Source organism: Dermacentor andersoni, chromosome 1, assembly GCF_023375885.2.
Source record: "Dermacentor andersoni chromosome 1, qqDerAnde1_hic_scaffold, whole genome shotgun sequence".
Classification (NCBI taxonomy): domain Eukaryota; kingdom Metazoa; phylum Arthropoda; class Arachnida; order Ixodida; family Ixodidae; genus Dermacentor; species Dermacentor andersoni.
The window spans coordinates 110,942,616-110,964,366 of record NC_092814.1 but is presented as its reverse complement, the minus strand read 5'-3'; the positions used below and the strand labels follow the sequence as shown (position 1 = coordinate 110,964,366).

Genomic DNA, 21,751 nt, shown 5'->3' with positions numbered 1-21,751 from the left:
ATTTGTCGCGCGCCCATCGGCATGTTTTGGGGATATGAACTCGGCTAGCAGGCATTGATCCATGAAAGGTGCAATAAATGCCCTTGTGACTGTTTGCACTACTGTGTTGTCGTTCCTTTGTCCCAAGAGTACGGAGGAGAACCCCCGTATCTCCCACACTATTCAAACAGTGTGTACAATTACTGGAACTATAAAAAAGATTAGGACACTTCAACTAATTTCTTTCACAATCACATGAAAATAACCGTGTACACTTAAACTGCCGTATACTAACGAAATTTGGCACACATACTCTTGAAGGTATGTAGTGCTAATACCTACTTGAAATTGCAATATTTCCAAGCAGTAAGTTGCGAAAGTACATGGTTATATTACAGAGAATAGAGAAAAAAATTTGTTGAAATGTTCTAACTTTTTTGCATAATTTCAGTAATTGTACACACCGTTTGGCTAGATATCGGCACTTTACTATCTACAAAGATGTAAACAAGCTAAAGCTCGATGCTTTTTGTGAAAATTTATTACATAAAAAAGTGCCCATAAAGATGACTATATTTTGCCATTGTGCATCACGTAACTCTAAAACTATAACAGCTACACAAAAAGTAGTGCCATATTTGAAGTCTGCATAGCAAAATCTATACTTGACTGAATTTTTCAACCGTTAATGCAAGTAGTAAAAAAAAAAAAAAAAGCTTCGAGGTGTGTCTCCCCTTGAGTTAACGTCCGAGATGTTTCTCGATGCATTTTCTCTAGGAGCTCATCCGCACATTGCTTTTTCATATCGTTCAGTTTCTTCTTCTAAGATGAAGAAGTCAGTGCCACAAACTCTGCAGCAATATACGAGCAGTTCGGTAGCTAGCTGAATCGAGCACTGCTCCATGCTGTGCGTGGTTTCGCTTAAAGCGTTCCAAATACATCTACCATAACGCTTTGCACACGTTTGTGACCATACACAAATTCCGGCACTGAGATGACACTCGCTGTATGCAGGTGCTGTTTTTGATTTTGAGACATTCATGATTGTTATATCAGCTGGTAATTTTTTTTTAAGCTGTGGAGACAATGCCAGGAATGCAGAAAAAAATTAAGAAAAATTGCTTATCTGGTGAGGCCAAACTGTGTGCTGCAATGTGGAATACTTTGTAAATTCGTTTTATCTGCATTCAATATATAATGCAGTAAAACTCCCTAGTTGCAAAACAAAGAGTGGGGAATTTGACTGGAAATGCGAAGCTGGCAGCATCTGTAAAATGCTTGAAAAAAAACAAACATGCGAGTTCACAATGTACACAATTGTGTACACAGTGTCTCAGAGTTAATCTGATAAGAGGACACAGGTGCTAAATCTGTAAACAGTACGAGTCAATACCCACTGCCAAATTCTATGATTACAAAAAAATTTATTGCGATTGATTGTGGTTTTGCCAGAAACGTCTGGCTGCATGAGCGACAAAGCGTGCTCTAGTAGTCACGTCCACTATAGATGGGATGAAAGTTATCACATTTTTTAGAGGAAAAAAAACCGCGACTTCAGATCGGACATGACAAAGGAGTGGACAGGACGAGCGGTAACTAGCAACTGAGGTTTATTACCATGAAACACAGAGCAGCGAAATGTCGCATCTGCACGCAGCGTGCCTTGACATACTGATGAACAAAATTAAACATGTGGTAGAAAGCACCCTATATGACTGGAAAGTGCCAAGGGGCAAAAAATCAGCTATCACAGGTTAATCAAAAACCGGGTTTCTTTATCTAGGAGAACCACCGAAGGCTCATTTACACACATGTCTAGTCTAAGCCTGCGCATGTGTGCCGCTTCCATAATTTCTCGCTCTAGTCTATAGAGTCTCCCAGTCCTACAATGGTGGCTGGATTGAATTTGGGATAGCAACCTTTGCATTCCCTAGTATGTTGGGGGAGATTGGCGCCGCTATGACCCTCCAAGGAGCGGAAATGCTGCCACAGTATATCATTAATACATTGACCAGTTTGGCCAACGTAAACACTGCCGCATTGCAGCGGAAACTGGTACACCACATTGGAGGCACAGGGCACGTACTGGTACTTGTGCTTAGTTTTTGGTTATCACATTCTTGCTTCAATTTCGTATTTTATTGTGTGCAGCCACCAACATAGGGCATTTGACAACTTTTAGAAATATAGTCAGATATTGAAATAGTGACAACTCAATTCGGGGACCAAATTAAATACAACAATATTGGAGTCATTATTCTAAAGTTTTGAGTATTTGCACACCCCTACTTTTTAATAATCATATTAATTGGTTGGGTTCAGATGGGCCAAGAAAGCAAAGTGTGGCTGCCAAAAATGTTGTATCCACACATTTGTGGGTAGCTTCTGTTTTCAAGTAACATGCTATAGAGTTGTCCTCAATGCCCTTTTCACATATATTAGCAAAAGTAATTGATTAATTAATTAACGTGTAATCTGTTAATTACTGTTAATCCCTATAAAGTGTAGTTTTGTTGTTAAAAACCGAACGTTCGAATACTAATTCGGTATGTACATGTGCATTTCCAGTAATATTTAACTGGAAATATTGAATCATAAGAAGACTGTTTGGACAACGTTACCAAGTCCAACTGCACCAATAATCCTATTACACAAATCAGGTAATGATAACATTCAGCCTGCGACAGGAATGAAGCTGATGTTTTAGGAGTGATTTGCCATTTAGAAATGGGCTTCTCCAAATTTGTAACAGTGAAAACTTAAAATGAGCTCATCAAGAAGTAAGAAATTATTCTGCTGCAGTGCAAAGCTTAGTCACTGCTATGTTTTCCTCTTTGTCACTTAGACATGAGAGGACAAAAATTTAATTAAATACGTACATCAAGCCATTACACACACCGCATGCAACGACTTGTACACAATTATTCCTTCTTCTTCGCATGCGCAAAAATTACCGTGTAGAATTTAACTCTCTTTCGCAGCTAAATGACAATCGATGAGGAGGACCTACATGCGCAAAGCTGACACAGGTTCGTGGCAGTTCACTATATTCGTCGAGCGTAAGGTTAAAAATGTGACGGCAGGCAGCACTGGCATACCCTAAAACGCCATATACGATTTCTAAACGAATAAACGGCAAAGTTGGGCTCACCGCCTTTAGGGGATGGTGGTTATATATCAGTTGCTCCAGCACCGAAGTCTTGCCGCAGCCTTTGTGTCCGCAAACCATGATCTTGCTTGTCTTTCCCGATGACACTGACGACTTCAGCATCTGCACGCCGCAGTTTGCTACTCAGTCGAATTCACAAGCTTATACCTACCAGGAGCAAAATACTACGCAAGCATAATTACAGTTGTTTGTTTTTGTCCATGCCCACGTCGCTTTTTAGTAGCAGAAAGCATCACAGAAACATTCGCAACTAGGACAGCACTATATCAAGCAAGAACAAAGGACGGTGACTTGCGCGCATTCGGTTTAGAATTCACTGAAAGGAAAACAAAGACACGCCGCAGTAAGTTACGGATGCCGAGCTGGCGAGCTACTCTGACATGATCTGACAGCATCCTTGCACAGAATTCCTAGGGCATGCATAAGGTGACGCTTACCTTTACAGCACAGATGCCACTCGGCACCTCTTCAAAAGGCAATCTCCCAGTGAGGTTTTACAGAGACTCTTCTTCTTTGACAGACATGTTCTATCGACTAATCACTACTTTATTCGTGTAAAACAACCTCAATTTCCTCAATACCATCGCAACAGCAACAACCATAAATCCCGAAACCAGACACCAGACAAAATGATACCGATACCAATGGCATAGCTATAGCATAGCCCATAGTAACTCTATGCCCATAGCCGATGGTTTAATGCCTTCATCTTTAAATGGACTACAGAAGAAGTCAATTATAAAGGTTTGAGTTTTTTTTTAGGTAAATAAGTTTATAAAATTGTCATCTTTTTTTTTATTATGCGGAGCCTCATTGCATTTTACCAGGCGCTGATTTTACACAAATCTCAATATTGCTCAAGAATACATCTACATAATGCAACCCACTGTATCAAAATCTAATATATATTCTAACACTTTTAGTCACCTTAGCAGCGGAATGCTTTTGTTAAATCACAAGGTTGTCTTGTACTTGAGAAACCGGAACTTGAAAATGAAAGGCCACTTGAAAATACTAAAAGTGGAAAGAAGGAGACGACACTGTAGCTATCACTACTACACTACTACGGATGTTTTTGTTTAGTCATGATGAGTGAACCAATGTGGTGTCAATTGATGCATTGCAGATATAAAATATTTACTTCAAAGGTAAGAGAGATGGTTACATGTCATCATTATGACTGCCAAGAACCTCTTATTTCATTCAACTTTCATCCTTACGTTTCATTCAGAAATGCATTCCATGTTGCGTATGTATTGCTTGCCCGACTGTATTTATGACACGATGAAATATTTATTTTCAGCTTGTTTTATTAACAAGTTTTTCAAGTGCATGGTTCTCCCGAACCAACGGAACGCTCTCGGGCCAATCACGATCCCCTTTGATAGTTTCAATTTTACTGCTCTTGTGGAACCACTGAAAGGCGTTGCTGCGGACTCCTGATTTAAATGGGGAAGCGTAGTCTCTTTTTTTCTAGCTCTTCCTTTTGTCTGCGTTGCGTCGCGCTGCCCCCGTTTGAAGCATATTTACACAAACTTGTCGATGGCATAGTTTTGTTTCTTAATGTCGACGCAGCTCAGGCGCAACGGCGTCTTGCGCAAAAAAAAAAAAAAAAAAGCAACACAACAACAACAACGAAATTTTTTACTAGCAAACAGCCTACCTAGCCGGTATCACAACTTGTTGAGCTGTTTCAGTCGAAATTCTGGCGGTAAATTTGACTAGTTCGCTGCAGCCATACTCATGTCACGTTGCAAAACCTCATCTGGATGTTTCAGAACATATTAGAAATGTTAAGAAAAATATTAATCTCCAAAAACTTTTTTTACATTAATAAAAACATATTAACGACCATGTGACGGATACAACGTTTAAATATAGTTCAGCTGATATCCCGTGCTTAGAGTTGCTGCGGAACTGCTTTGACCTACGGTATTTTTATTTGCGCGTCGACGCGGTTATCAAACTGCAACCGTGATCGCGAACTTTAATCTCTGTGTCACTCTTATTCTGCGCGTGCATTCAAAGGAAACTGTCGGCAATACTTTGCAGACTGCAAAGCTTGCTAGGAAAGCAGCTTTTATTCTGGAAAGGCCGGCGTGCTGTGCTACAGGCATGCATAAGCGCGCAGTTCTTCGGCAAGCTCGCCTCCTATCGGAGGCTCCGTTGTCACGTGACTCCAGGCTGCAGGTAGCAGCGCTGAAAGTTCACAACTTCTGTATTGGAGCAGCTGTTGGTCGTGCCGCATCAACGATGGCTGGAAGAACAGTAACTCTTGACAACATGAACCCTCACCTCATAACCATGGAGTATGCCGTTCGCGGTCCCATCGTTATACGAGCAGGAGAAATCGAAAAGGAGCTCAAAGCAGTGAGTACGGTGCATTTCCGTTCACCACACTTCGCGTATACGTCATACTGCGGCGGCCCGTGTCTGTTTTGGAAGCGACTACACACGTTACAGGAGGCTACGCGATTGATACGTCCATGCCCGCGAAATTTCTAGTACCGATTGCTTGAAAAGTGGTGCAGTAGAGGAATTCAGTGGTTACATGCAATCGCACGGACGGATACACGGAATGTGTTCGATCTCCGGCTGTGTCAGTCTCCGTGTATGGCTGCACGTGACCCAAAGAAATTTTTTGTTTGAATCTTCTTTAGATGTCCATCTTCGTGTAGCAGTAGTCGCGAGCAACGGAATGCATGTGTACAAATTTTTAGAAAGGCAGTGTCCGTTAAACAATACGCGCTCGCTTCAGCGGCCATGGCGAGGCCGTCTTCCGCGAAGTGCGAATTACGGAGCAGATAAAGAGAAGTGATTGACGGCATTACGCGGTTGTGATTGCGCGGGCGTGTCGAGTCGTCTGCGGTCTGTGAACTTTGTGCTTGGCGTAATCTCGGTGAAGATCGACATGGAAGATTTGTCAGTTTTATGAAGTTCCCCGCGGCTAAATGTTATGACACTGATTGAGCGCCGCAGGGCACATCATATTAAAACATGACAGTGTGAACCAGCGGATTAGCACCCATAAGCATATTTAAGTGTTTTTGTGTCTACTGCAAGGCTTTTTTTTTTCTAGGGCAAGAAGTTCAATTTCACTGAAGTGATTCGAGCCAACATAGGTGATTGCCACGCAATGGGTCAAGTGCCATTGACCTTCTTCCGCCAGGTACACATCTTTTAACTTTTTTTTTAATCCTTACTTGAGCAAGTATCTAGCATAGTCCAAAGCTTTCTGATACTTTCAGCTGTAAGACCCCCCAAATGCCCCCTTATTTGCTGTTGCTGCAAGAGGGAGTTTGGAGAGACCACGATTTGAGGGAAATTTTTTAATTTCTTCTTGCGCGGCCATGGCGGTCTGGAATTCGGACATGACTGCATTGGTCGGACACGCGCATTGTGCAATTTGATTTCGTGCAGCACATATCACCATACTTTTCATCGTTATTGTACGTTCACACACGTGCATGCTCGCAATGCCGCTAGCATTGGCTGTTTCTAATAACTTCACTATAGTTGACTATAAGTAATCTTAATTTAAATGAAGCCATCTGCTCAGTGTAAATATTGGCAATATTTAGTGTTGCAAATCGCCACTGCTCTAAACTACATGGAGCAAAGATGTAGGTAGCCTGACATACTTGACAAGTTGTTGCTACTGCAACTCAAATGTTGATCATGGATTATTGGCAATAAAAGCAAAGCCATGCACATTATCTTTAAGGCTCATACTCTGATCCAGCACCGTACAGACTTTGGTATATGCTTTCTATGGAAACTTCGACTATAATGGCATTTCTCTTAAGTACACATTGCATTAAAGATTTCCAAAGTAATGCAAGCGACTTCATGTGTAACACATGGCATGCAACAAACATTACTGGCACTTATTGCACACAAAATATGTGTCAAAAACAGTACAGCCATTGCATTCTTTTTGGGCAGTGCCAAAGCATAGTTCAGTCACATGCATGTGACAGCTATCATGCACACATGCGTGTGACTGAACTATGCTTTGTCACTATGCTTTGACAGTCACATGCATGTATGCATGATAGCTGTCACATGCATGTGTGCGTGATGTTGGTCCAGGTGGACCTACTATCATCTTTTAAGTGTCCTAGGGAGTAAATGTTGTGATAAGAGATTACAATTTATAAATAAAAAGAAACGCAGGTTTTTCGGACTACCAGTAACTTTAATGTAATGAAAAACATTGCTTTATTATTGTAATCAATGCCAGTTGCAATGAACAGATGCCGCTTGCTCGAGGCAGCTGAAAATGGTGCAATAAGTTGAACAGAAATTTTATGATATGATTTTGGTGCTTGTATTGTGTCAAATTGATTTTACTGAGGAAGTCCCTAAATATTAAAAGCCAACTGCAACAAACTTTGGACCACATAAAAGCCTAGTTTAAGTTACTGTAGATATAGAGGAGCCTCCATGCAACATTCGACGTTAGAAATATGAGCGGAAGCGTCGCAAAAAGCTAACAAAATAGCTGTCTTTAAGGCCAAAACTGAAAAAAAACCACCACCATGACTACTCGCCGGAAAGGACGTATGACCTAACAAACGTCACGTTGGCGTTTGTTAGGGATAAGCCCGGACCACACGTAACATACGCTTGTTATTGATATCGCTTCAAAATGCGCAGTCTGGATTTGGCTACTATCTGTCAGTCAAGCTGGTGCAGGACAAAGCTGGTCCGCACCACATAGCATGACCAGACTGGAGCACACGAGCGTGTGTGTGTACTCAAGCAGTTGCGGGTAGCTGCGTCTGCTGCATAGTGTAGATACTGTAGCCAGCCCAGCGTGCTGCAACAAGCCCGCTCACTGTTGAGATGCTCGTACAACTGGGTATTCCGATTGGTATTTGTGAGTGATGTAGCTACAGGCGTTTAGCAATGCGAGCCAGTCCAGGCACTCGCGATACACTGAAAAATCTCAGAGGTGGCGTGTTGAGATTTACGTCATAACGACAAACACCAGATGCGAGTCTCATCACCTTAAATGCTGTTTAAAGGCTGCTAACAAGAAAAACTATACACAATTCTAGTCCTGTGGCTTTTCCAAGATTGGTTGAGCTGTATATACAGGGTGTTTCCACGTAACTTGAACCAAGGATATTAAAAAAGCAGTTAGCCGCAGCTGAATGAAACCAACAGCATATGGTTTGCTGTCAAGTGGCGCTCCTTTGAGTATTTCTTATATTCTGCTTAATTTAATTATTTAGCTAAGGCAAATTATGCAAAATTTTTAATATTCACTTTAGGGCCAAGTGCGTTGCTTTGTAGAGGGGGTTCAGAAACTACCAATCCAATTTTTTTGTGGCATCGTACATGCTGCCTGGTCATTCTTTTCACCTTTTAAAGAAAGCCCGCGAAATATGGAATAAAACCATGTGACTGCGCTCATCCGCTATCATATTGCAGCTCTCTTAACCGCGCCTTGTGCGAAAAGTGAGCGGCCACGGCTCTAGCATCGGCTTCACTGTGTGCCAGCATCTTTGGCAGTGGCACATGGAAAAGACGGGTCACTGTCTTTGATAAGCAATAGGCTTGATGCACAGTCGAGAGCACTGCAATACAATAGCGCACGAGTGCAGTCATGCGGTTTTATTTCATATTTTGCAGGCTTTCTTTAAACGCCGGAAAAAATTGCCACACAGCATGTACGTTGCCACAAAAAAATTGGATTGGTTGTTTCTGAACCCCCTCTACAACACAATGAAATCATTTGGCTCTAAAGTGAATATTATAAATTTTGAATTCATCTTAGTTTCTTAAATAAATAAACGGAATGTAAAAGGTACTCTAAAGAGTGCCACATGGCAGCAAACTATATGGTGTTGGTTTCATTCAGCTGTGGTTAACTGCTTTTTTAAAATCTTTGGTTCAGGTTCCATGAAACATGCTGTATACTACTCATTCGTGACTAATTTAGCCAAAGCGAAATTTTCTTACAGTTGGCCTTTAAGGGCCATACTTAAAGTGCTCAGGTAAGCCATATGATTTGTAAACAAATATTAGATTTTACATCACTGCTGATCACAGCGACAACTCTACAAGAATCTTCAGCCACCTTGGCCCATTGTACACTTGTAGGTAATTTCATTCAAGAAATGATCTCATTTCCTTTCCATATGATGCCATCAGCAACCCTTTCTGTATAGAAATGCATATTTAAATATTTAGCTGTTTGTTTCACTGGGTAAAGAACAAAAACGCAAAGGCACTAAACAATTCTTTAAAGTAATGATGCAAACCTATGGACGACCACCTGCTGCTGAGTGTTTGCTTTCACATGTACATGTGAAGAAAGGGAACTTAATCAGCACCATGGAGCAAATGAAGGGAGGGAAACTGAAAGCCAAATGAGGCAACATTTATAGTAGTAACTACATTAGAGGAGTGCAGTGAGATAAAGGCAGTGTACCAGTGTTGTGTGAATCTTTTTGCTTTTGAAAGTGTTCCTAGTAGAAAATTATACTAGGAGTTTGTAAGATGTCAAATGGAAATTTTTTGTAATGTTAAAGTAATAACTAGGCAAGTTCCTGGCATTTGAAGCTGTTATAAACCTTCTTTTGGTGGTTACCATTAAAGTACAAACCCCATGCAAGCGATCTTGCGCGCGACAAGCGACGGGGTGGACATGGCTGTCGCGTTCGCTCATACCCTACAAGGCATACCCTACGCAAGCAACAACTTTGAGCGACGTCTCCCCAATGTTGCCGGTATGAGTGCAGCAAATGCGCGCCAAAACTGGCATGACATGTGCTTTATTATTTTAAGTTGATGTGTTTTATTGTAAAGAGCAGCTTAAAATATTTCTGAAGGTCTTGTAGTAGGTTCTTACTCTTGCACGTATCAAAATTTAATTGTTTACTCGTTCCATGCGACAATCTGTAGTACTTGACTGATGTATATTCAGTGATAGTTTCCTACAAAAATTACTAGAGGGAACTCTGGCGCTAGTGTCTACGGGAGCCGCAATGGGAGCTGTTGTCCCAGCATGGGAATTATGGGAAGTACATGGATTTGCCTAAACTTCGTCGTTTTGGCTTCAAACGGCTTTGTGACTTTGTAAACTCATCATTTTCAACAGTATATTGCACAATAAATAATTAAGTAAACATCATTAAAATTGCCCGATGGCAGGATTCGAACACAGGGACTCTAGCACAGAAGCCTGATATTGAAACCATTAAGCCACGGACGCATGTATCGACAAGCGAATGAAACGCCTTTATGAATTTATCGCGGGCATGCCAGTGCCTTGAGACGCTTGGCGCGTTTCGATTTGGCCACCTGCACAAGCTCAATCGTTGCAATTAATAGCAATTGTACGCGTTCCCGGCGTCTTCTGCACTTCGAAGAATATAGATTGCGCTGAAATATACGACAATAAGATTTATATGGCGTAATACACAAAGCCACAAGAACGTCTGAATCCACAAGACCAGACAAATCCATGTACTTCCCATCATTCCCATGGTAGGACAATGACTGCAGTGCCAGAGTTCCCTCTAGTAATTTTTGTAGGAAACTCTATGTATCCAGTTCCGCTATTGGCTAGTCGCTCATGGCACTTCTGGGTGACAAGCGACAAATTCTAGATTTTTCAGAACCAAGCGTTAAGAGTGACAAGAGCAAGCAGTCTGTTCACATGGCAGCCCATTTCGTCGTTTGTCGCCATTGCACACAAAATCGCTCTCATGTGGTTTGGGCTTAACTTGCATTTACAGCCGGTCATGGGCTCTCAGTGGTATACAGACCTATTTCACAGCCATGCATCACAGCAGCATCTGTGTTTTTTATGAATGTGGTCACTATAAATGTGCAATGCAATTAGAACTTAGAACTCTTGAGATCAGTAACATACCCTTATCGTGACAGTTACTTCTACATCATATTCAACAAACTGGACATTGGCTGTGCATTTAATCTTTTAGCCCCATACCCGCCGTGGTTGCTTAGTGGCTATGGTGTTGGGCTGCTGAGCACAAGCTCGCGGGATCGAATCCCGGCCGCGGCGGCCGCATTTCGATGGGGGCGAAATGCGAAAACACCCGTGTACTTAGATTTAGGTGCACGTTAAAGAACCCCAGGCTGTCGAAATTTCCGGAGTCCACTATGTGGTTTTGGCACTCAAAACCCCATAATTAAATAAAAAAAAAATCTTTTAGCCCCATGTTTAGAAGTTTCTGTTACATCTTATTCCACTAATTTTTTCTTTTTGTCCTTTTTTGTAACAGATGGAAAGGTAACATTACAGTGGCGCATGCACAGTTTTCTATATTACCTTTGTAGCTTCTTGCATGTTTCCTATCCTCCTGCTTGTAGTTAAAAAAAAATTATCACTGACAAGCATGAAATTAGTCATGTACACTGATTTATTAAGTACGCTTGGCTCTACATCCGAAATCAGTGTGAACCCCTGCTAAGGGATATTTTAAACATGGTGGCTTCTAACAAATACGGCAGATCAGTTCATTTCTGCTGGGTCCCAAGCCATGTTGGAATACCGGGTAATGAAGGAGCAGACACATGTGCATCCATGGCAGCGTACAAAGGCATAACCAACTCAACACTTACAAAGATTGCATCTGAGCGATTCGGAAGGCCTTAATGACACAATGGCAACATGAATGGGACTATTGTGCAAACAAGCTACATTTTACTAAAGCCGTACTTGGTGAGTGGAAGTCATGCAATCACCAGGAACGGTTTATTGAAGCAGATTTATGCTTACTAAGGATTGGGCACACACACCTCACACACATTTTTTTACTTACAAAAGGAGACCCACCAACATGTGAGAAGTGCCAAGAACAGCTAACAGTTCTGCACACTTTACTGACAGGTACACATATTTAAACATAAGGACGAAAACTTTTGCACAATTTATATAAACGACACATGCTTTCACATACTGCTTTAGTTTTTGGAAATGATCGACTGGTGCCATTACCCGACTGGCTTAAGTTTCTATACAACATTGCCTTTTTACACAAGCTATAGAACACCACAGCTTTCGCACATATTAAATTTGATTTTATAACGCCTTGTGTTTGGCGCAGCATAGCCTTAGTTGCCTTTGCACCACTAAACCCCATTTAATTAACTATCCTCCTGTGGGGCCATGTTGTTTGTTCCACATGCTTTTCCAGAGGGAATTGGTGCCTCTACCTTGTTATGACAGTCCTTTACGTGCCTCTAGTGAAGCAGAAACGTTTATATGTTCAAGACCACTCCAAGCTGAAAACATTAAGTGCTGGAGATTTTAAAACTTTGAGGTGCTAAGAAGCACTTTCTCACAAGAATTCCTGTTCAAAGGTAAAATGGTGCAATTGCAAGGCATTTGAAAAAAATTCAAATCGGCACTCCCTCTTCTTTTCTTTAACTGTCATCTAGCTGCAGTATGCAGCAACAGGTCCCCGGAGAAATTGTCCTATGTTTAGAACTTTTACATCAGAGTTGTGCTTTGTCTTCTTCTTTTATTGAGCATGGCCAGTTTCCATCCCTAGGGTGGAAAATAAAAAGATACACATTACGAGAACCCTAGGAGGACAAAATTAATCTGGGGTCCTTCCCTGCATGACCCTTGTGTAGCTCATCGTACAACCTCAGGATGAAAAGCCCCATCAATCAATCGGTTCCCCTCCTAGCTGCAACAGTTTGACATGTTGTCAGCTGGCATTGTCAGCTCCAGTAGTTTATTGTCATCAGTGCAGCACAGCCCTGCTGCTGATGGCATGGAACTGCCATAACAACAAAACATTCAGCCAAACCTTTTGACTCCCACAATACCTCTTGGTTGCCACAATAATCTGAAGGGATCATTGCTAGTTGCTTTACACTCATATTCATTCAGAACGTTCAAAATTGAGCTCTTTAAAAGGGAATTTGGCTTAAAACTTGTTAGGTCAGCAAGGTACCAGTCTGGAATTTCTGATTGTGCAAAGTTGCTAAATTTTTTAACTCGAAAATTCTGTGTTGCGTGTGTCTGCTGTATTCATAGAAATGGTATTGAAATCTTGCCCCATCCCTGCTCCCCGATTCTTAGGTCATAGCAGCGTGTGCAAAACCTGATTTGATGAAAGGGGACTTGCTTCCAGCTGATGTAAAGTCAAGAGCTCAACGTATTCTGGAGGGCTGTGGAGGAAAAAGCGTAGGTAAGCACTAGGCACTTGGAGCATGCTCTAAGGTTTGGCCGTGAGCTAAAAAACTTTGCATTGTGCACAGCAAAAGAAATTATCAGTATGACAACAGCAAAATGCAGATAACACAAAAGTGCTTTGTGCTTCATCATGTGAGCGAAAATGCTAAACCACAAGTGTGTATTTTTATGAAGCTGTTATACATTTGGGCTGGTGCATTTTAATGTACCATAAGGTTTAGATGCAATAAATGTTTTATAGTTCTGTAATGTTGTGTTCCTTGTCATGAGAGCACTTCAGAATCTCATTGTTCACCTGCTTATGTTTTTATTGCCCAGGTGCCTACAGTGATAGTGCAGGTGTCGAAATCATTCGGAAACATGTCGCCGAGTATATAAGTGAGCGTGATGGCTTGAATGCAAAATATGAAGATGTGATTCTATCAACTGGTGCCAGCGAGTCTGTTCGGGTTTGTATATCTTATAATTTTGTTGCTATTTCTGTTTAAGCTGATATTTTTGTTGTTGTGAGCCTGCATTGAGTTTCTGCTGTCATGGAGCAAGCCTTTGTAACTGGGAATTTTGTCTTTCCAGTCTGTGCTGAACTTGCTTAATGTGCATAAGGATGGAAAACCATCTGGAGTCATGATTCCAATCCCCCAGTATCCCCTCTACTCTGCAACCCTTGCTGAATATGGTATACATCAGGTATGGTATACCTGTTTCTTTTGTTCATGTACCAATAAATGAAGCGCAGTAATGCTAGTACAAGGTGCATAGTACATCATGCACCTTGAAGGTTGCTGCAAGTGCTCACTTGTTAAAAATGTTTACTCATTACTTGCCATTCAAATACACACAAAAAAGGTCCTGTGAAGAATTTGCACTTAACACAATTGACCATCTTACAATTGGCCATTTTGTGAAATATTGCATTCATGGATTATTCCGCAATTTAAGCTTGAAATGGAATTGTGAAAAAGAAAAAGATATGGCAGTAGATGAGCACCTTTGACGTCACCATGACCAATTGCTAAGTGAAAAGTTTCTTCGTTCATTATCATGATATACCGAATGTGTCTGAGACTGTGCGCTTACATTATTTAATTTCATTTATTCATCACTGGAGCCCTTAGTTTTGAGTGTTGCATTGAAGGTTTCTCGGAACGCTGGCGTGACGAGGAGTGTGCCAGTGGCATTACAGGTGTCGCACCTTGGTGGTGCACGAGATGTGACCGAAGGAAAACTATTGGCATTTGTCAACATCCAAAGAAAGGATTACATAAATTTAGATCGGCGAATAATGTCTATTCTGCTCAGACCAGTGTATGCATCACGATATGGTATGCACACAGCTTTTAAGTATCGCTCATGTCTGCAGTGGAAGCCAAAATGCTGCCTTGTGCCTTGACTTTGGCAGAGCCCATTGAGCCAAGCGTCATTGTGCATCCACTTGGCTTTGGCATATTTGCAGCCAAACACAATGTGCATCTCTGGAGGCCTTCTAAACCTTAACGCACACTCCATGCATGCACCATCTATGCCAGGACAGCATGACGGCATGATCGTGCCGTCATGCGACAAATGTGACGCACCAAATGTGCGACACAAAAGAACGACAATGGCGTCCACCGAAACGAAGCAGCGAAGTTTGCATTTCCATAGTAATCAGTGGAAATTGTACATGATTGACAGCAACACCAGAACGCCTTGTGCCTATTTGTGCCTTTGAAACCTTCATTCTTGCGTTTACCGCCATGCGTGGCACCGTGTTGGCCACGTGCCTTCATGTCTGCATAATCGCCATCCATGATCACGTCCTTAGTGGCCGCGGTTTCTTCCGCAGCTGTTGTCTGTAATTTTGCTTTGACTCTGTGTGCGCATCGGCTGCATGCCTTTGACTACGTAGTCATGCACAGTTGTGTCGATAGCGTCCATGATTTCATCAACAGCCTTTGCAGCAAACAGTAGTTTCATTTTGACTTTGTACGTACGTCAGCTGCATGCTTTCATGACTGCGTAGACGCCATCCATGATCACGTCGACAGTGGCCTCTGTTTCGTCCGCAGCAGTTGCGTTTTTACTTGGTGCAAAGCTCTCAAGGATGAAGAGTACCATCTACATCGCAATGGGCGGCGACTTGGTGACACTAGCGAAAAAATCCCCGCATGGGTGTCGGCAGGCGTTTGGTGTGTTGCGACACCACGTACCTGAGCACACGAGGGTTGGACCCTCCCGCGCGTAGCTGTGTGCGGCTTAGCTGTGTCTGGGGAAAGGGGGATCCTGGGAGTTGAGCCGATGCTGGGTGTTCGGACCTTTAAGGCCCCTCGGTGGAGGCAACACACCTCTTTGGCCTCTGCTTCACGTAGATGGCACCCCTGGGCTGACCCCTCCAGGGAAAATCGGCTGGTTGCCTTTTCCTGTCCCCCTCTCCGAACTTATTTCTTTCCTGTATACTTTCGCTGCTGTCCTGTCTTCTTTTCTCTTCTGTTACTTCTACATTTTCGTAGGCGGCTTGGGTTAACCTTGCGTATATGCCCTCTCTTCGGTATGTTATATTGGGTTATAACAGCAATGCACGGCTGGCGTCTGCAGCCTTACAGGTTAAGGGGGGACACGGGTTGTGGCGACCAAAAATCGCGAAAAAAACTCGATTTTTTTTCTTGCATTTTTGGAATGTACAGCTATTATTGCATCTATATTGTTAATTTCATACCGATAACATCAGTATTTTAGCCGCAGTGACGCCTTATACGACATGTACTAGCTGAATTTCAGGCGGAACTTGCGCTGAAACGGCATATTTTCCTAAACGCGCGCCTGCTCTTCCACGTGTGCTAGCGCGGACATCTTGGTCTCATTTGAAAGAGCCGACTTTTCCCTTCAAATTCCCGCCAGAACAGGCCCCATTCAGCCATTGGCCACTTGTAAAATGCGCGGCAAAGAAAGGTACTAGAACGTCCTCCTATTCGTCACTCGGTGCACGTGACTTGAGCTTGCCTCCCGATTGGCGGAACTGCATGGCCATCGTCTGCTCCGCGCTTGGAGCCGCGCACTATTTTGCCCTTTATCAAGCATTTGTATATTCCATTGTATCTTCGCATTTCTAATGAACGAGGGCAAGTCAAATGAAAGTGACCCTGCGCAATAATGGTTTGGTTCGTTATCTGCAAAGCATGCGCATAGCACACAGGCCTCTCTCATTTACTAAAATGACACGCATGTGTGAGGGTAAATGTTCTTTAATGCTCTCATACACCGGGTTGAACATGGTGGCGTGACATAATGGATGCTTCAGAAGTTGAGCAGCGTGGTGCTGTGAGGTTTTTGACATTTGAAGGTGTTACCCAAAAAGAAATTAGTCGCCGTGTGACTGCTGTCTACATTGAACATTGTATTTCATTGGCCACTGTGAAGTGTTGGAGCAAACGGTTGAAAGAAGTTGTGAAAGTTGCAAAGACGATCGAAGACCGGGCCAACGCCATTGCGCAATCCCCCCGAACAAAATTGCAAAGGTTGATGAGCTGATGAGACAAGAATGGAGGATAAGCATCGAGGAACTGGCAGAGCGTGTAAACATCAGTCACGGTTCGGTTCACACCATAATTCATGAACATCTTGGTTATCGGCTCTTGTATGCGCAAGGGATGCCCAAGATTTTGAACCACCGCCAGGAGATGGAGAAGTTCGGCGCTTCCTTGACTCATTTGATCTGGTATCACAATGAGGGTGACAACTTCTTGTCTGCAACTGTGATCGGGGACGAACCATGGTGCCACTACTACGAGCCTGAAACACGACGGCAAAGCTTACAGTGTAAAGGTTCACCACCCCAAAAAGAAGCAAAGGACGTAATTTCTGCCGGAAAGGTGTTGTTGACTTTTTTTTTCCATCGGCAGGGGCCATTACTGATAGAATTTGCTAAAGCTGGAGAGACTATCAATCGTTTCCGATATTGTGAAACGCCGGATCGGCTGCGTGTTGCAATCAAAAATAAACGACGTGGAAAATTGACGAATGTGGTCATCTTGCTCTACAACCTGGCTATAGTGTTGGGCTGCTGAGCACGAGGTCGCAGAATCGAATCCCGGCCACGGCGGCCGCATTTAGATGGGGGCGAAATGCGAAAACACCTGTGTACTTAGATTTAGGTGCACGTTAATGAACCCCAGGTGGTCGAAATTTTAGGAGTCCTCCACTACGGCGTGCCTCATAATCAGAAAGTTGTTTTGGCATGTAAAACCCTCTAATTTAATTTTTAATTGTTCCACGACAATGCTCGTTCCCCCGTCGCTGATGTTGTTAATACAAAACTGGTAAAGTTCAAGTGGGAAACGCTGCAGCATCCCACATATAGCTGAGACCTGTCGCCTTGCGACTTCCACATTTTGGGACATATGAAAGAACAGTTCAAGGGAAACAGATTCGTGTCGGACGATGACGTGAAAGAGTCAGTTGCAGATTTTTTGAAGCAGCAACCCAAGGAGTTTTATGAGAAGGGAATCACCCGACTCGTTAGTGAATGGGACAAATGTCTAAATGCTGATAGAGACTACCTTTAAATAAAGTACTCCATTTGTCATATATTCGCATTGGCTCACTTTCATTTGACTTGCTCTCCTATATTTTGCAGAACGGCTTTATATACGTGCTCTCTGTTGGGACAACAATTTCGGCGCAATTGCTCACGATACACAACCGGTGACAGCTGCTCCTGCGTAGTACATTGGAATAAATGACAGCGTCATTGAGATTTTTCACTGGCCATTGCATATGTACAAAAATGTAGACAAGGTTCTTGAATGACAAGGTTTCAATAACATATTTGTCCTCAACTTGTTCATTTCATGGCCTTTACATTTTTCATATCAGTGGCATGCACTACTTTGCTGGTTTCGAACTGGTCGTTTCTTTAAAAAAATTTTTTTCGTATGCGTACTAGAGAGTAACAGCATCGGGCAATATGGTTTCAGCCCGCCTTGACGTAAAACACGGTTCTGCATCACTCAGTGAATTTTGCAAAGGTACTCAGGGAAAACCTGGAAAACTCAGGGAATTTGGAAATGTCAACTTGGTAGACACCCTGGTCAGAGGTCTTCCTTGATGATGTGCAAGAACTCATCCACGAACACAATCCAAAGTGCTGTGTTTACAGGAAACGCACCTAAAATCACAACACACAAACTTTCTCTGATATGATGTTACGTTTCGCAAAGATCGCGATGATGCTGTCGCATCATCGGGCGGTGTTGCCATTGTTATTCAGAAAAGCATTGAGTGTCAGCGTTTACAGCTCCAAACGCCCCTTGAAGCAGTGGCGGTTCGAGTTGTTCTCCTAAACAAACTCATCACCATTTGCTCGCTTTACATACCCCCACATTACAAATTAAACAAACATGAATTTCAGTCCTTTATAGATGAATTGCCAGAACCTTGTATTGTTCTTGGCGATTTCAGTGCGCCCAGCTGCCTGTGGGGCGACTCTCGTATAGATGTGTGAGGCCGTTTTGTTGAACAGTTCCTTTTTTTCTTCTGGTGCGTGCCGTCTTAATAAGAAGGAACCCACATATTACTGTCTTGGAAACAGAACCTCTTCTTCAATCGACCTTAGCATAGTTTCCCCATCTATGCTGCCTGAACTTGAATGGGAAGTTACCAACAATCCGGCAGCGACCACTTCCCTATACTGCTAAGAACATCTAAAGAAAATGAATATCCTCCACAGGCTCCTAGGTGGAAGATTGATACAGCCGATTGGGAGAAATTTCGAACTCTCACTAGTATCTCATAGGCTGACATGTCTTCTTTAGGAATTGATGCTGCTGTGGAGTATTTTACAGCATTCATAATAGTTGCCGCTTCTAAATGCAAATCCGATGTAAGTGGTTTGGCATGCAAGTGACGTGTACCGTGGTGGAACGACAAGGAAACGGAACAAAGCGTGGGGTCGTTACGTGCTTCTCTTACTGCAGAGAATCTTCTTAACTTCAAGAAAGTAAAGTTTCAAGGCTAGAGAACTCGCTGGCAGGCCAGAAGAGAAAGTTGGCAGAAGTTTTTATTGGGCATCAACTCTTACACAGATGAGTCCAAAGTCTGGAACAGGGTTAATAGGATAAGAGGGCGACAAACATATTCACTTCCTTTGGTAAACACCCAGGGCGATACCCTGCTTAATCAGGCAGACTCACTTGGGGAGCACTTTGAGAGCGTGTCAAGTTGAAGCCATTATTCAAAACCCTTTTTCAAATATAAAGAAATAGAACAATGAAAGCCATTCATAAGAAAATGCTGACAGAATGAACCGTACAACCGACATTTCAGTATTGCCGAGTTGAGAGCTGCCTTGAGTGCATGCAAGAGCTCTGCACCGGGATCTGACAGAATCATGTATGAAATGATCAAAAACTTACACAAAGACACCCAAGTTACACTAGTCACAATTTTCAACATCATTTGGGCTGCATGATACCTTCCGACTGCATGGAAAGAAGCCATTGTGATCCCGGTTTTGAAACAAGGCAAAGATCCTTCCTCAGTGGCAAATTACCGTCCAATAGCCCTGACAAGTTGCCTTAGTAAGGTATTTGAAAAAATTATTAATCGGTAACTCATCCATTTCCTTAAAATGAGCAAAATGCTTGATCCCTATCAGTGCGGCTTCTGAGAAGGGCGCTCCACAACCGATCATCTGGTACATATTGAAGGAAATATCCGTGACGCCTTTGTGCACAAACAGTTTTTCTTATCGATATTCCTCAATATGGAGAAGGTGTACGACACAACATGGCGCTACGGAATCGTGAGAGATTTGTCAGAAATGGGCATTTATGGTAATATGCTAAACCTAATAGAAAGCTACTTGTCCAATCGTACCTTCCGGGTAAAAGTCGGCAATGTACTGCCACATCCTTTTACACAAGAAACTGGTGTACCCCAGGGAAGTGTGCTCAGTTGCACACTCATTATTGTTAAGATGACAACACTTCGTACTTCCTTGCCACCGGCCATTTTGTATTCCGTCTACGTGGACGGCATTCAGATAGGTTTCAAATCTTGTAACCTCGCAGTGTGCGAGAGACAGGTACAGCATGGCTTGAACAAAGTGTCAAAGTGGGCAGAGAAAAATGAATTTAAAATCAATCCTCGCAAGATTTCTTGCGTGCTTTTTACAAGAGAGGCCTGTTTCCGGATCCTTGCTTAGAACTGTGTGGACAACAAATACCTGTAAACAAAGAGCACAAATTTCTAGGTGTTATACTTGACTATAGACTCACTTTCACTCCACACATTAAACATCTTAAAGAAAAATGTCTAAAAACAATGAACCTAATGAAACTTCTATCCAAGACTACATGGGGCAGTGACAGGAAGTGTTTAACGAATCTCTACAAGAGCCTGATTTGGTCACGATTGGATTATGGTGCCGCGGTATGTAACTCTGCCACCCCGAGCGCGCTAAAGATGCTAGATCCCGTTCACCATCTAGGTATCCGCTTAGTCACGGGCGCTTTCAGAACAAGCCCGATTGAAAGCTTATATGCCGAATCGAATGAGTGGTCACTCCACCTGCAGAGATCATATTTCCTGAAAGTGTGCTCTAATCTTGAACATCCATGTTTTAATACCGTTACTGATATGACGTGTGCTACACTTTTTCGCAATCGTCCCTCTGTAAGACAGCCTTTCTCTCTGCGTGTGAAGGAGCTTAGCGATGAAATGCATGTCCCACTCCTCGAGCATCGCTTAATGCACCTAACCAAGCTATTACCTCCTTGGGATTGGCAGGTGATAAAATATGACGAATCCCTTCTAAAGGTTACAAAGCACGCTCCAGAGGTCGAAATCTGAATGCATTTCCTAGAACTTCAGTACAAGCACTCGTGCCCATAGTTCTATACAGACGCTTCCAAGTCACATGCTGGAGTGTCCTATGCAGCCGTCAGTCCATCCCTCTCGGAATCCGATGTACTACATCCAGAAACAAGTATCCTTACGGCCGAGGCCTATGCACTATTGTTGGCTGTAAAGCATATAAGGAAATCAAAACTCCAAAAAGCTGTTATACAGTCAAACCCGACTATATCGAACCCGTTTACATAGAAATATTCTATATATCGAACAATTTCTGGGCACGGTATAGTTACAATGAGTATATATAGCAAAAATTACGTTTACATCGAACAAAAATAGCAGCGACTCCCGATATATCGAACGTTGAACGGCAGAAAAGTGCTCCTAGAAGTTGGCTTTCCCTCCTGGTTTTGGGGAAACCCGACGGCGCGACTCTATCCAACCGCTCTCCCTACCATGACCGCGCGGCCTCTGACGAGCCGTCGACACCCCCCTGCAAAAAATGATCCTGGCCCGCCCGCAGCGCTTGCTCAGACAGCCAATCAGAGGCTCTTGTGCCCTCGTCGTGCAAAATGGCGAAAGTGCGA

The 21,751-nt window shown here is 42.8% G+C and overlaps 2 protein-coding genes across 5 annotated transcripts in view; one reads left to right on the top strand and one right to left on the bottom strand.

Moving 5' to 3' along the window:
• Window positions 1-3,803, bottom strand: part of kappaB-Ras (NFKB inhibitor interacting Ras like 1) — a 78,477-nt gene extending 74,674 nt beyond the window's left edge. Inside the window, exons 1-3 of one of the 4 annotated variants that reach the window (XM_055061893.1) lie at window positions 3,586-3,803; window positions 3,444-3,464; window positions 3,131-3,250 (exon numbers count right to left, since the gene is read on the bottom strand). In XM_055061893.1, the coding sequence (XP_054917868.1) occupies window positions 3,131-3,250; window positions 3,444-3,449 (126 nt within the window). In that variant the 5' untranslated portion in view covers window positions 3,450-3,464; window positions 3,586-3,803. Of the gene's footprint in view, window positions 1-3,130; window positions 3,251-3,330; window positions 3,412-3,443; window positions 3,465-3,585 lie in introns of those variants that run through there. The other 3 variants (XM_050193544.2, XM_050193543.3, XM_055061892.2) reach the window with 3 other exon arrangements.
• Window positions 3,804-4,464: 661 nt separating this feature from the next.
• The window catches only part of LOC126545617 (alanine aminotransferase 1), a 37,451-nt gene continuing 20,164 nt past the window's right edge, over window positions 4,465-21,751 (top strand). Inside the window, exons 1-5 of the mRNA XM_050193541.3 lie at window positions 4,465-5,518; window positions 6,228-6,317; window positions 13,221-13,329; window positions 13,653-13,783; window positions 13,908-14,021. Coding sequence (XP_050049498.1) covers window positions 5,264-5,518; window positions 6,228-6,317; window positions 13,221-13,329; window positions 13,653-13,783; window positions 13,908-14,021 — 699 coding nt within the window. The 5' untranslated portion in view covers window positions 4,465-5,263. The remainder of the gene's footprint in view (window positions 5,519-6,227; window positions 6,318-13,220; window positions 13,330-13,652; window positions 13,784-13,907; window positions 14,022-21,751) is intronic.